This window comes from Cyprinus carpio, chromosome A7, assembly GCF_018340385.1.
Source record: "Cyprinus carpio isolate SPL01 chromosome A7, ASM1834038v1, whole genome shotgun sequence".
Lineage (NCBI taxonomy): Eukaryota > Metazoa > Chordata > Actinopteri > Cypriniformes > Cyprinidae > Cyprinus > Cyprinus carpio.
The window spans coordinates 12,127,699-12,142,555 of NC_056578.1; the positions used below are offsets into that span (position 1 = coordinate 12,127,699).

Below are 14,857 nucleotides of genomic sequence, written 5' to 3' on the forward strand. Positions count from 1 at the left end.
ACCTTTTACATGCGTCATCAGAGAATCATGCGTAGCTGATGGAAAACGGCAGCATTTTCCTCCACTCTTGCGTTAGTCAGCCTCAGACAACGGTTCAGTCAGCAGCGCCCGTTACTTCAGCACTGGACCTGTTTTGAGTGGCACGAGGCCAGTTTCTGAGAGCGAAATCTTGAAATAAAAGCATCCCCGCCCTGTCCGTCTAACTAGTGCCTGAGCCCACGAATCTATATTTAGCAGCATACAAACTCTGAAAATACAGTTCACACCCCTGAGTTGAACAGCGGCTTTGTGGTGGAATGTGTGGCTCTGATTAATGTAGGCCTTACATTTAACGAGCTAATGGTACACTAACAAAGGAAAGTTATCATATTATGAGCCGGTTAGGCTACATATGTAGTCTGAATTTAAATAAAAAAGGATACATGTGTAACTGCATCATTCTAGATAAACACTTTTGCATATGTTATAGATCTAAATATGTTTATAGCATTACATAAACACCTACTCTTGGAGTCTTGTTCAGCCACATAGTAGCTATTATTTATTATGGGGATAACAATAATCTGAGAATAAAAGGCCTTAGAGTTTAGTGTAATTAAATTTTAAAGAAACAGTACCTTTTATCACCCAGAAAATTCTGTCATCAGAACATACCAACATTCTTCATACAGCTGATGGTAGCCATTGACTTCTATAATATATATATTGTCTCACCATATTCTAATTTGTTGAGGTAGTGAATTGGTGGGTTTTTGTTAAATGTGAGCCAAAATCATCATAATTAAAAGAACCAAAGACTTAAACTACTTCAGTCTGTGTGCATTTAATTTATTTAAATGAACTTTTCCATGACATTCTAATTTATTGAGATGCACCTGAATGTGTGTATATATATATATATATATATATATTAGGGCTGTCAAATGATTAATCACGATTAATCACATCCAAAATAAGAGTTTTGTTTACATAATATATGTATGTGTACAGGGTATATTTATTATGTATATATAAATACACACACATAAATTATATATTTAGAAAATATTTACATGTATATACATTTATATTTATATTCTTATATTTTATATTATATATAAATATATTTAATATATAAACATAACATATTCTTCTTAAATATATACATACATGTGTGTGTATTTATATATACATAATAAATATACACAGTATACACACATATATTATGTAAACAAAACTTTTATTTTGGATGTGATTAATCGTGATTAATCACTTGACAGCCCTAATATATATATATATATATATATATATATATATATATATATATATATATATATATATATATTTCCATACTAAAATAATGGTTACCATCAACTGTTTGGTTTAATGTTTACCAGCATTCTTCAAAACATCTTTTGTGCTGTGCTCAACAGAAGAAAGAAACTCGTACAGGATTGGAACAACTTGAAGTTGAGTAAACAATGACAGAATTTTCATTTCTGGGTGAACCATCCCTTAAAGTTAATGTAAACTTCAAAATCATCAACATCAGTCTGTTGTGTTAATAAATGTTGGCTTGGAAGGCTTGTACTAGATGAAAACATGGTATGTTTGTTCAAGGTTATTCAGCTTTAATATGAATAATAGTCAACATTAGTCTTTTAATAAAAATAACATTCAAGAAAATACATAATTTTCAAATGATTCAGGAAAGAATCCACATAATATGTGAGGGAGAAATCACATCAGCACAGTGGTGTGCACGGTTGGGGGGATGATGGGGGGTTAAAGTTTCCCCCTCAGCAGAAATTTTTAGATAGACTTCTTAGAGTTTTCTACCAAGTGGGGAATGCCACTGGCACAAATTAATATTAAACACCACATTGAACGTAATGTTACTAGTAATAATGAAAGTAGGCTAACTGTTAAAACAACTCTGATGAGTCAAACTTTGATTATAGCCTACTGTATGTTTCTGTGAAATAATCATTAAAACGATAACGTACATATATCAAGATACGTCTAAGCGTCTAACATTCAACACTGTTTTAAAACCAAAGGTTATTTTACAAAGATTTCTTTACAATAATTGTATAAATGGCCAATAGTGATGATTGTGTTATCACATCAGAACCTGCAGATGGCGCTGTTTTAGCAGTTTCTATAAGACTGAGCCATATAAACACATGATCCGTATGTCCATTTCATAATCCACGTCGACAAACAGTCTTGATTATTTAATTTATTTTACTTTATTGTATTTTGCTCAGTTTGTTATTACTGAACGCAGGATGGAATTCACAATCCGGGCCGCCACGCTCGAGGACTGTAAGGACATCTCGCGCATGATACTGGTGAGTCGATGTGCCCTCGTGTCATATGCGTGCATCCATTTATGACGATTGTAGAATCTTATGAAAAATTGGAACACAGATCTGCTGCGTCACAGACAACATGTGCAGTCTTTCTTTATATTCCAAATACCGCTGTTGTTTTAACGTGTAACGTACCTAATTGCATCGATGTTGTTGATGCCTACAGTAAGCCATGTTCCTTTGGCACACTGTAATCTGACTCTTTCCTGTCATAGAGCCTAGTGGACGGGATTTGGAATGCTCGGAAACGTCAGCAGCGACTATTGTAGCGCGAGCTCTGCATTACGCAGACCATTGTCACGTCATGAATTAAATGGACATAATTACTAAAACCTTGTTTGTTATGGTGCGTGAAAAAAAAAAGAAAGATATTAAAATTAAACACCTTGCTGATGTCAGATTAGTGAAAAGAAACAGCTTTGATACAATCTAACAGAATTCAGAATATACTTTAAATGATGGTAAATTAAATCTAAATAAAAACCAGTATTTGATATAGTGCCTGCTTGAATTGCATTCATGCTTTCTGCTATGCAACAAACACATTTAAGCAATTTCTTCAATATTGTATGTGACTTTAAATGCTTAATGGGTGGAAAAATGCTTTTCTAGGAAATGTTATCTCAAGCAAAAATGCAGTATGAGTTCAAGATTAAATGACCGCCTTGATGAAAATAAGATAAGAAAAAACATTGTATTGGCTTATTAGTCATTCTTTCGTTTTTAATCCATATTTTTGTCATCATGTATGCATCATGTGCTTGCAAAGGGAAAAAAATGGCTTGTAACTAAGGCAAAATTGAGCAATATAGGGTTAAACTATTTCTGTTGTCAAATCCATCACACTAGGAACTGGCAGAGTATGAGAAAGTTTCTGACCAGGTCAAGATTGCACAAAGAGGTAGGCCTGATTGTCACACCTTTCCAGTACAAATACACTCATTTGCTTGGAATAAATAATTCTGTGGATTGCTTTAGTAAGAATTTGAAGCTGCTACCATTCATACTTCTCTACTGTAGATCTGGAGCAGGACGGATTCTCTAAAAACCCTTTTTTCCATGGAATCATTGCTGAAGTGCCAGAGCACCTTAAGTCCAAAGAGGGTGAGAAAAAGAAATAGGCATCTTGATTCAGTATTCATCTTGGATCAACAATCCTATTAAAAACAATCTTCTGTGGTGCCCTTCACTAGGATACATATTTATTATCTAATCTGGGCATGTGTGTCATGTCTAGCCTGAGTGCAAGGTTGTTACATAAGCTTGTTTTGCCATTTATCCTCTCTTGCTTTGTATATATTAATTTCTACACCATTTTAAGAAACAATGCCACAGTGTACATATTGTTGTAAATAGTTTACCCAAAAATGAAAAATTGCTGAAAATCTACTCACCCTCAGCCAATCCAACATGTAGATGACTGTGTTTCTTCATCAAAACAGATATGGAGAAATTTAGCATTACTTTACATACCCAACAATGGATCCTCTGCAGTGGATGTCCATAATGCTTCTTCCAGTGAAAAAGTCCATCCCCATATTTATTTAGAACTGTTTTTGCTTTTAAACAGTGCTTGTTCTGTGCATATTTCTCTCCTGATTCAGACAAGATGGCTTTTTCACTGGAGAAAGCAATATTAGGAATAGAGGACATTAACTGATGGACTGGAGTCATGTGGATTATTGTGATGTTTTTATCAGCTGTTTGAACTCTCTTTCTGATGGCACCCATTCACTGCTTTGGTGAGCAAATTATGTATTGCTAAATTTATTCAAATCTGTTCCAATGAAGAAACAAACTCATCTACATCTTGGATGGGCTGAGAGTAAAATGTCATTTTTTGACGAACTATTCCTTTAAATGCCTGGCCATATGTGCTAATATTGTGGTAACTACATGCTTTACAACTTTATATTGTTTTCCCAGAGTGTGTTTGAGTTTTATGTTTACCTTGGTGTTAACATAAGTGTTTTTTTTTTTTTTTAGATTCATGTATGTATCTCTTTACAGGTCATAGCAAGGTTGGTTACTCTCTGTACTTCTACACATACAGTTCATGGAAAGGTCGGGCAGTGTACATGGAGGATCTGTATGTGATGCCAGAGTTCAGAGGTAAGGAAACCACACTGTGTGCTTTTGTTTATTTGAAATGAAAATAAATTGTAAGCCCTTTGACTGATAAATGGTTTTCTGTGAGTATTTCCAGGGAAAGGCATTGGCAAGGCTCTGATGTCCAAAGTTTCCCAGGTGAGGGGTGTTTATTTACACTAGATAATGGCAGCATATGGCACACAATCATAATACATTAGCAAGGAATCTGTTGTTTACAAATTGTGATTTAGATCATTGTTGATTGTGTACAATTTTACATGTTTGTGATTGCGATCACCCTCAGCTTGGTCTGGCTGCCGGTTGCACCCAGCTGAATTTCACTGTGCTGGACTGGAACAAATCATCTCTTGACTTCTACCTAAAGCAGGGCTGCTGGGATGTGACCTCCGACCTCGGCTATCACTGCATGCGCTGTGAGGGCGATGCCCTTGAACACTTGGCCCTGGGGGGCCTTTAAATTTTGAAGCACATAGATTCCCCTGTCAACCCCCAACCAGAGCCACAAGTAACAAGTAGTTTGATAAGCACAGGAAGACAGTAAACTGACAGTTAAATGGGAAAAAATGGAATAAGTAAACATGCTCATATCCTATATACATTTTCTGAAAGAAACCCAACTTTATGAGGCGATATAGACGAGCAGTATTGCTGAGAACAGCAGACAGAAAATGCCGCTTAATTATGTTGCCTCAAAAAGTGCATTTGATCATTCTACATAATTAAATTGTGAAGTCTGGCCTAACCACAGATTCAGAAGTGGACTGTTGTGTCATTGTGAATTGCATATACTGTATATTGGGCATATTATGACATAATCATTTTTCTACTAGTGGAAAGAGTGGAAGTGAAATTGTTACAGTTGGTGCTGATACCATCATTCGTATCTAGAATTTAGAACTGTTCTGTTTAAAGAGCCATTTTATTTTTACATTTGAATATCTGTTTGAACATCTAGTCGCTCTCGCTCACAAATCTGTTTTATCTGAAATTATGCACAAGTAATGTTTTTAAACTATGCTGTAATATATAAAGAACTGATTGGTACACAAGAGACCTCCTAGATTCTGGAAGATGAAGATGTGTCTGTATACACTGTACATGCACAGATGCAAGCCACATTCTTTTCTAGACTAACTTTTGGAAACTGTTACCAGTCATAAGAGAGAATAAGCTCACTAAAAGTAGAAAAATGCACTACAGATGTTTCTAAGCTAAATCCTCTATGCTATTGGTTAGTGAAACCATGATTGGATTTTGCTTTTCTAAATTGTTTACTTTGCCTTGTAAATGATTTTTGTGTGCATTTTGCATTGTGGGTTATTTGTGTACAATTTTTAGTAACCAGATATTTTATATTGTCAAAAGGTCTTTGGCAAAACAAAAATATTGTGCTGTTACTGAATACTTAATAAATGTGAACAACATACAACCCATAAGTACCTCAATCTCTAAATTTAGTTATTTAGTTAGTAATTTGTATTTTTTTTAGTTTTTTTGTAGCACTTCAGAGAAGCTCAGTGTAGCCTCATTGTGAAGATGATGGCAAAAAAGTTTCATTGTTACAAGCTGCTGTATCCAATGTACTGTGACGTCTGTTCTATTGGCCACTGATTAAAGCACATTTGTCCATGGTTTTGCTACATGTGTTTTTATTTGACAAAAAGCTTTTATAACAGTGTAATCTAGATTAATGTTGAACAAAACTATGCACAAGTAATCATAAAATAAACATAGTAAATGCCACTTCTGAATCAATGACCATAAGATAAATCGTAGCTGGAAGCAGGATTCACATTTGGCCTGCAGATCACTACTTTTCTAAGCTGCTGAACGCCAACGTGTTTCAGTGTGAAGCACACCTTAGTCAACAGCGACATCAAGTGGTCACCCGGAGAAGCGATTAAAGATAAACCATATTTAGGACTTTTTTTCCCAGCGCACTACACTGAGGAATTCAAGTAGGGTTTCAATGATCAAAACAACCGAGACAACAATTGTGACCAGCATAGGTTGTGCATATTTAATACTTTAAATGCTCAACAGATTGACAGGCCAACGTTTCGTAGCAAATTAAATAAGTAAAAAAAAAACACTGTGAATCAGACCCAGGCTCATTTTCTGACTCATTATAATCAAACTCACTGCCAGGAAACCATCCTGTTGTTTGGGACTTTTGGAAGGGAAAAGGGTGAGCAGAACAAGACACATTTTCACAATATTGACATTTATGTTAGGAAACAATTAAGCAATGATTTGATTGTGCTGTTTGTCATTTTAGGTATCATAGAAGAGACACACACACACAAAAAAATGATAACAGACTTTTTGTTTTTAAATGTCTACAACATATGACATTTAGGATTAAAAGACAAAAGCAAACAATGTACATGTCATTTGAAGATAATACAGGTATATATTTTAATATTCCCTGCTAGAGAAATAACACACCTGGGGGAAGTCGTGGCCTAATGGTTAGAGCAGTGCTTCCCAAACCTGTTCTGGAGGACCCCTGCCCTGCACCTTTTGTATGTCTCCCTTATCTAACCCACCTGATTCCACTCATCAGCTCGTAAGTAGAGACTGCAAGAACTAAATTGGGTGTGTCTGATTAGGGTGACATACAAAATGTGCAGGGCAGGGGGTCCTCCAGGACAGGTTTGGGAAGCACTGGGTTAGAGAGTTTAACTCCTAACCCTAAGGTTGTGGGTTCGAGTCTCGGGCCGACAATACCACGAATGAGGTGTCCTTGAGCAAGGCACCGAACCCCCAACTGCTCCCTGGGCGCCGCAGCATAAATGGCTGCCCACTGCTCCGGGTGTGTGTTCACGGTGTGTGTGTGTGTGTGTGTTCACTGCTGTGTGTGTGCACTTTGGATGGGTTAAATGCAGAGCACGAATTCTGAGTATGGGTCACCATACTTGGCTGTATGTCGTCGCTTTTCACTTTCTAAAGTTTATTTATATATTTTTTTAATTTCTATATAATATTATATATTATTATAGCATGCATTGTGGTGACAATTTAATCAGCACTCTTTAGTCCATTAATCCATGGTCACGCTTTGTAAAAGTTTAAAGAGCTCAGCCAGCTCCGCCAACCCTCTAGAAAAAAGACAAGCAGACAAACGCACTTGTTGATTTGAGGCAGGACAGAGCTAAATAGTATTTCGCTGCAGAATAAGAATACTTGGCACCGCACGAGGGGGGAAGGAAATCTGTTTTCCACTGCTGTGCACTGTGCAGGACTCACTTCCCTGCAGTGCATACTTGAGCACATGGACGCAGAAGTGCTTTGAAATGACACCTCGTATGGACTAGACCTAGATCTGTTTGTCAAAGAGAACACGAGGAAGTCATGCCAAAGAATCAGGTCTGTGGAAGATGCGAATAAAATCCAAATCCCACAGTGTTGCTGTGCTACTGTCAACTCTCTGCACAGGAATGAGAGGAATATTGCTGTTCCATTTGGGCCAGTTTATGCAATAAACGCAGACAGTTCTGCATATACCAAAGCATTGCCAGCGGCGACTGATTTGCTGGGTCAATCTCGCAACGATTGCAACCAGGTTTGCGTTGACCGCGCTGCAACAGCTGCATTTGCGCTCTGGAGAAGCTCTCGCGCATGGGACCTACCAGAGAGACTCAGAGATGTTCTCGTGGAATATGGACAGAATGATTGATGTGGAAGCTTCAGAACGGTAAACCACCCGTGTGCGCAACAATGCAGCTAATTCTTCAGAGGAGACGGATCCGCACACTGCGTTTTGTCTGGTCGCTCATGGCCGTGCTCGCGCTGTCCCTGGCCGTGTGCAGTGCCATATTTACAGTGTGGACAATGCGACAAACGCGGGACCTGTCGAGGTCTTTCCAAACTCTGCAGGAGCGCTTAGAGCAGGTAAACGCGGTGGCCCGTTTGCTCTGGTTTTTGTCTTTCGAGCGCACGTCAGACGCATGCATGCATTCCCAAGCACATTTATCAAAGCAGTTCTCACTAATCATGCAGTGCTTTTGCAGTATCGCTGCTTTCTTTCTTTTAATCACGATGTTATTGTGGTCCTGTGCATAAAAGCCCTTTGCAAGCCTTTTTCGGGGAGGTATATCTTGAAGAATGTAATCATATAATTTCGAGGCACTTGATTATACAAACATACAGCTGCTGCACCGCTGGGGGTCTGCGGGACGCGTTTTTATTACCCTTCCAGACTTTGCGCGCGGAGTGCTGTGAGTTATGGCCTATTTAGTTTCTAAAGTCGCTGCCAAGTGTGATGCTTCTGTTGCCAATTTTGCTCCTTGTTTAGGGCAGTTTACTGGAAATCTTAGACTACTTGGCACGAGGGCGTTTTGAAGCCAATTGACATTGCCTTTTAAAGAATCGGGTCTCGTGAAAGCATTTGTGTAACATGGTTAAATGATTTGCAACTCGTAAGCTACAATTTCGCATCTTAATGTGCCCTCAGATACAGATGGGTAACTTTGTCATGAGTATGTTGTTGTAATTATAACTATTGTTTTAATTACTGTTAATTGCGCTCGAACGTCCGTTCTTCCGCCAATGTGGACGGAACAGAGTACTAATGTGTTTTGAATCTGACGCCGGTTTCACACTGGACGCGTAAGCAGAGCAGAAGCGGCGCGTATGCAGAGCGGGAGCAGCACGCGCCCATTGTGCTTTCACACTGGCAGCGTTTGTCGCGCGCAGCTGAACCGCGGCTTGTGTACTGCAAATACAGACGGGTGTCATTCATTCATTAATCATGCTTTTCAGATGTGCTTTGATATGGGCAGCATGCTGTGATGCGGCCGTGTTCCCTTCTGTCACGTGCATATAACATGCTGTACACATAGATTACATGATAAAAAGTAATAAATTCCTCTAGTTTTAATAATTTAAACAGGCCTTTGAAGTTTGGGCAGTAACTCCTGGCAGTGATGTGTTTTCGTGTAGTTGATTCTATGCTAATATTTTTTTAAAAAAAATTTTTTAAGGCACAGTACAGTTTTTGCGCACTCTGTAACTGTATATGGCCAGTGTAGGTCCAAATGCACTTTGCTTGGAGTAGAGTGAAAGTCCAGATGGACAGGTACTCACTTCACTTATAGGCACGACCGCGGTTTCTGTTGCCAGACATTTGTTAAACTGCTGACAAAGCGTTCACATGCTTGTCACATTGTTTGTCAGCTTTTTCTTTTCCACTTAAAGTTTCCCTTTAACAGAGAAGCATTTGCAGAATGTATTGCATTAAGGAAAATAAAAAAAACCCTACAAGGTGTTGTTACCGGATTTCATTTAGGGGAAGTGGTTGACCTATATTAAAAACTGACTTTCAGTGTTTGCCAGTCTTCTGGTGACTGTTTGTGTGTGTCTCGCTCAGGAACGCCTCCAGCTTGGGTTTGATTATTTCAAAAGCTATGACTACTGCATGGGTTACCCACAAAACGCCAGTTAAAAGAAGCCAGCAGTGTTTCTCCCCACTGGCCTGCTCATACTTGACACACATATTTAGGTTCCATTCCTGGCCCAGTCACTCTGGTCGAGTCTGTCTCCCATATCTGTCTGCAAAAGCTTTTAAGCACGATGAAAAATGTTATTCTTTCTTCTCTCAGTCATTATTTCTCACTCTTGCAGGTGAATATGCAGCGCAAGGCCATCTTCCAGCTCATCCTGGAAAAACGTGAACTGCTGGAGAGTCAGAGGTTCCGCAGAGATGGTACTGAAGGACATCATATGTCATAATGTCAGGCATAAAGCCAGTTATTGAAATCCATTCAAAGCACCTGACTAGTAAACGCTGAACAAATGATCTGCGGCTGTGACAGATTCAGACGCAGACTATCCATTATAACAATCACAGATTACTCTTTCAAGGAAATCGAATAAAGCCTTAGAGATTACAAAAATGCAGGGGATGTATAAAACACTATTTAACACATATCCATAAAACTGACACATGACAGCAGCTGTCAGAAAGCCTTGGATCACCTGCAGCCTTTGCAGCTGCAGAAAGATGTTCTTTGGTCATTGCACACAATATTTACAGTAGCCAAACCATTTTGGACACCAAGGCACCTTGGGTAAACCATTCGGCATATGTTTCCAAAAGCTGCAACAGGAAACAGTAGGCAGCAGGCTGAATGACAGAAGAAATTACAGGTTTGAGTTGAATGGACACGCACCCGGCAAAAACCAACTGGCACGAGGACTGCAAGGGCATAGCGGTTTTAGCAGCCTTCTAAAACAAGTGACCCCTTCTACTGAAGCCTGAAATAGCTTTAATTAGCAATAGACTTACTTTAGTTCTGCCTTGAGTTTTTGAACTATGACCAAAAAGATCAACAAAATAAACATTAGTGTAGAAACAGATGGACCTTCAGAAGTCTAATAAGAAGCCGCAAGTCTTCAGCTGACACCTGACGGCTGTCTGATTTCAGGGCCAAGATGCTTATCCACAATCATTCCCCAAAATATATTGTTTTCCTAGCCCAGAATAATGCCGCTTAGGGACAGTCACGGCTTCAAGTTGAAACAGTCAGTCAGGAATAACAGTCATTTTAACCACTTCTGTGAAGTTCCTTTTGAAGTCTTAGATTTAGGTGATCAGTCAATGCACATTTTGACAGACTAGCGGGAGTTCAGGCAGCTCCGCTGAGGTGAGTGGTGAGGGGCAAAGAAAAATAATACATTTCTCAAGGTGGTTTGTTTGAATTATTGCATTTAGTTGAACAGTAGCCATAGCTGTTAATCTGTCTCATTTCATACTAAGATTATTTTCTGCGTGAGAAAGGTTAAGAAAGAGCCAACGATTCATTTTTCTTGCAGTGTCTAATTTTTAGGGTTTTTTTTCAAAGTTTTTCCTTTTTGTTGACTGGAACCAGCTGGTGTGGTGAAAGCAGAAAATACTGTGCATAGTGCCTGTTACTGAAAACAAAGGCTAGGAGAAGTGTAGAACAGAGCTGAAAGGAAATATTTCACCATCTGCTTTGACAATCAGGACTTCAGCTGGTGTATAAACTATTCTAGATTAATCCATGATGTTTGCTTCTGCACAGCTGTTTAATGCTGGAAGTTGCAGGAGCTCCACATGGATGACTCTTATCTGCGTCCCAGTGAGTTTTGTCTCTTTTTCCAAAACATGCCTTTCTTTTGTCTTTATCTTGCGCGGGAGGGAGGAAAGGAAATGGACGAAAAGTGGCCTCTCATTTTGAGAGTAAGTGGACAGTATTGCACTTTATTTAACAATGAAAAATCCAACTGCTGTTTCATCCCCAGACTAATATATATATCTCATTTTTAACAGTAACCAACAATTCCTTCCAAAAGGGTGAGTTATTTGGGAGTGTATATGGAATATACAGTACTGGTCATATGGAATATTCTCTAATAATGTGTGTGTCCTAGTGGGCAGTGAGGGAGTCATTAAAGGATGGACTGAGGAGCAGCTGAATATGAGCAAGGCGGTGCATTATGATTCAGAGACTGGCACCTTCAGAGTGGAGCGCAGCGGCGTCTACTTCCTGTACTGCCAAGTGAGTTAAACCAGTTTGCAGGTGCATTGCCATATACATATGTATATCAAAGTTGTCGTGCCCTTTTTGATCATAACAAACATAATACTTAATAATTGAGACCAGAATTGCTATTTTATAACATTTAACTATTTTTACTAGAAAATAAATTTGATATTTTTGATATTTATTTGTTCTGCACGGACATCACATGGATACAGTACAAGGAGGGGAACGAAACCCAATTGGGTTTATACAGAGTTCCACTCCACTTACATGAATAAACAAAAAAAAAACAAAAAGAAATGTTTTCAAAAGCCTTCATATTTGAATGTTTATAGAGAATGCAGATAGATAGACCTGGATTTGTGAAACCCTGCTCTGGATAAACAACTGTTTGAAGAGGAAAATGTAAAATGGTGATAGAAAACTTGTGACTTGGAGTAACGAAGAGACTGTTGTATTCTTATCTTTATAGTCCAAAATATCCATTCAGGAAAAACTCGATAGTATAGTCGGCAATATATGAGGATGAGCAATGCTAGAGCCTTCATGTAAATAGGTCAATGTGCTGTATTCATCCAAGCAATGTCACGGACACTGCAAATAAGCAAATAAGAACATTAACCAAGGGTTTAGGAATGTACAGCATATGAATACCCAGGATTAATTGTTAACTCCAGGTAAAGTATGAGCAGCGTGAAACGTGAAACAAGATATGCTTCCATTTACCCAGGGTTAACTATTTCAAGTGTGAAAAGCCCTTTTCTGTGGTTTCTGTTAAATCAAATCAAAAGGCTTCTGGTTTAGTCATAACTTATTTATTTTGCTCCCCGTTGAAAGCCTTTTGCTATGTCTCCTGCTCTGAATTGGTCTCTCATCATAACATTCCTGTTTCACTTTTTCTGTTTCTGAATTTCTGCATTTCCACCACCAGGTACACTTCAACGAGAACCAGAGTCAGTACGTGAAGCTGGAGGTGTCTGTTCCTAAAGGCCCTTTGCTCCAGTGCATCGAGGGGTACGGAACCACACCAGCGTCTGGCTCCCACAAGTTTCACTTCCTAAAGCCTTGCCAGGTCTCTGGTCTCCTACGCCTTAACAAGGGTGCCGAGCTGAAGGCGGTCACCGGAGCTTCCTTCAGTCTGCAGATGTCAGGCAAACACTACTTTGGCCTCTTCAAAGTTAACTAGAGGCACGGACAGTTTTCCAGACACCTCAGCTGTATGAACAAAATAGATTTATAGTTTTCCACAGATCACTGGCCTAAAAGTACCTAACCTAAACCTGTCTCTTTGAACCTGGCGTTGCCTTAAAAGAGGAAATTTTGACTGTAATGGTCACGGATGACCCCTTTATGAATGCAAGTGCCCTTCCGTGAAGATCTCTCTGGATGTTAATGTCTGCACAACTTGCCTTGTTGGACCAATTTATGGAGAATCATTTGGTACTCTGTCGGTTTGGCTGCAAATGCCTTTATTAAACGCAAACCAGCACAATTTCTACTTTATAAATATAGCATTTAATTACAGCATTCCAGAGACATTGCTCCAGCAGCGTGGTTGGCTTATATACTGGCATAACCAGTTTGACCAGAAGGACGATGAATTTTCAGCAGCGTTGCAGGCCACTGCAAGCAAGAGAGGTTTCACCACTGGTTACTTGGCTGGACCAAAACAAAGTTGCCCTAGTTCCTGAACTGCCTTACCACTGGATGGGTTTTAGTGCAGAAAAATGAAGGTTTTGGTTAGTCGTTATGAAAACTCAGTGACTAAATATGCATCAAATAATACAAGAAACTTTACTTTTGTTGTTGCCAGGCATTTCAGTTTCCAAACACATTGTCACTGTGACATATAAAACATATATGAATATTTATCGATGAAAAGGCAGTGACTTATTAAAGCAGATGATGTATCTTGTGTACTGTGCTGTATTGCTGAAAGTGGACTGTGTATGTATGACATGAAGTTTGATGGCATGGATGGCACACCTTCTTCTTAAAAAGTCACAGTATGCCTTTAATTTTTATCTAACGTGCAATTTCATGTTATATGTTTTTGAAAGGTAAAGTTACAGATTTTTTACACCATCGTAATTTCATTTAATCTCACTAATTAGAAATGTATGAAACCACTGGTGACTCCAATCTGTCAATGTCTACCTGACCTAGCGCTTCTGAAGCCTGTCATAAATCTTGTCAATACTGTCAATTAAATCTGAAATGGAAATTACAACCATGCACTTTGCCCCAAATGGGTTTCCTAATAATGAAGGCGGCTTCCTCTTTGTATTTCCTGAACCCTCATGTGGACCCCTGCAAACCTTCTCATTTCCACTTGCTTCTGGACTCTCACTTCCTGTATCTGAATCTGCAGCAAATAGTTGAAAGCCTTTGAGGAAAAACATGTGCTTATTCCCCCCTGATCTCTAGCCCCATTCCTTCCCCCCGTCTACTCAGTCTTTTTTCTTCATCTGTTTGGGTTCACTCCTCGCATAAAATCCACATTTGGCTAGCGACACCGTTTCTGCTTTTAAAACATCCAAGATAAACCTGACAGGGTCTAGATGAAGTACAGGCAGATTCTGAGTAAACGTGTGAATTTGAGGTGACAGAGACCGTTTGGATTTGAAAATATACACACAGAGTGTTTCTTTGTTTCATGGGTATATTTTTTTTTTTTAGATCTGATCGGGTTGAAGATATGAGGTTCCTACATTTATGGGTACTGAGAAGGTATCAAGAAATGTAATCTCTGTAGGGTTTTAAAGCCAAAAGACAAACGGGACAAAATAGTAAGACTTTAAAAGACATCTGAACATTTGCTTGGCATGTTTCATTTAAACCAAAGTCGAGAAGATTATTAACATGTTCCATTCAGTGTGCCGA

At 38.8% G+C, this 14,857-nt stretch overlaps 2 protein-coding genes across 3 annotated transcripts; both read left to right on the plus strand.

The window, feature by feature from the left end:
- The first annotated feature begins 2,125 nt into the window (after positions 1–2,125).
- On the plus strand, positions 2,126–6,098 carry LOC109066053 (thialysine N-epsilon-acetyltransferase-like). 2 transcript variants are annotated; one of them, XM_019083037.2, is made up of 6 exons: positions 2,126–2,333; positions 3,204–3,255; positions 3,375–3,458; positions 4,341–4,466; positions 4,561–4,601; positions 4,750–6,098. In XM_019083037.2, the coding sequence occupies exons 1-6, from the start codon at positions 2,271–2,273 to the stop codon at positions 4,921–4,923; spliced, it is 540 nt and encodes a 179-aa protein (XP_018938582.1). In that variant the 5' UTR covers positions 2,126–2,270; the 3' UTR covers positions 4,924–6,098. The 2 variants fall into 2 exon arrangements, with proteins under 2 accessions (XP_018938582.1, XP_018938583.1); XM_019083038.2 differs by having other exon boundaries at positions 2,128–2,333; positions 4,365–4,466.
- Positions 6,099–7,589: 1,491 nt separating this feature from the next.
- LOC109066054 (tumor necrosis factor ligand superfamily member 12-like) lies at positions 7,590–14,204 on the plus strand. Its single transcript, XM_042759704.1, has 6 exons — positions 7,590–8,360; positions 10,092–10,172; positions 11,622–11,670; positions 11,761–11,784; positions 11,862–11,989; positions 12,906–14,204. Exons 1-6 carry the CDS (start codon positions 8,145–8,147, stop codon positions 13,158–13,160), a joined length of 753 nt encoding a protein of 250 aa, XP_042615638.1. The 5' UTR covers positions 7,590–8,144; the 3' UTR covers positions 13,161–14,204.
- The last annotated feature ends 653 nt before the right edge of the window (positions 14,205–14,857 follow it).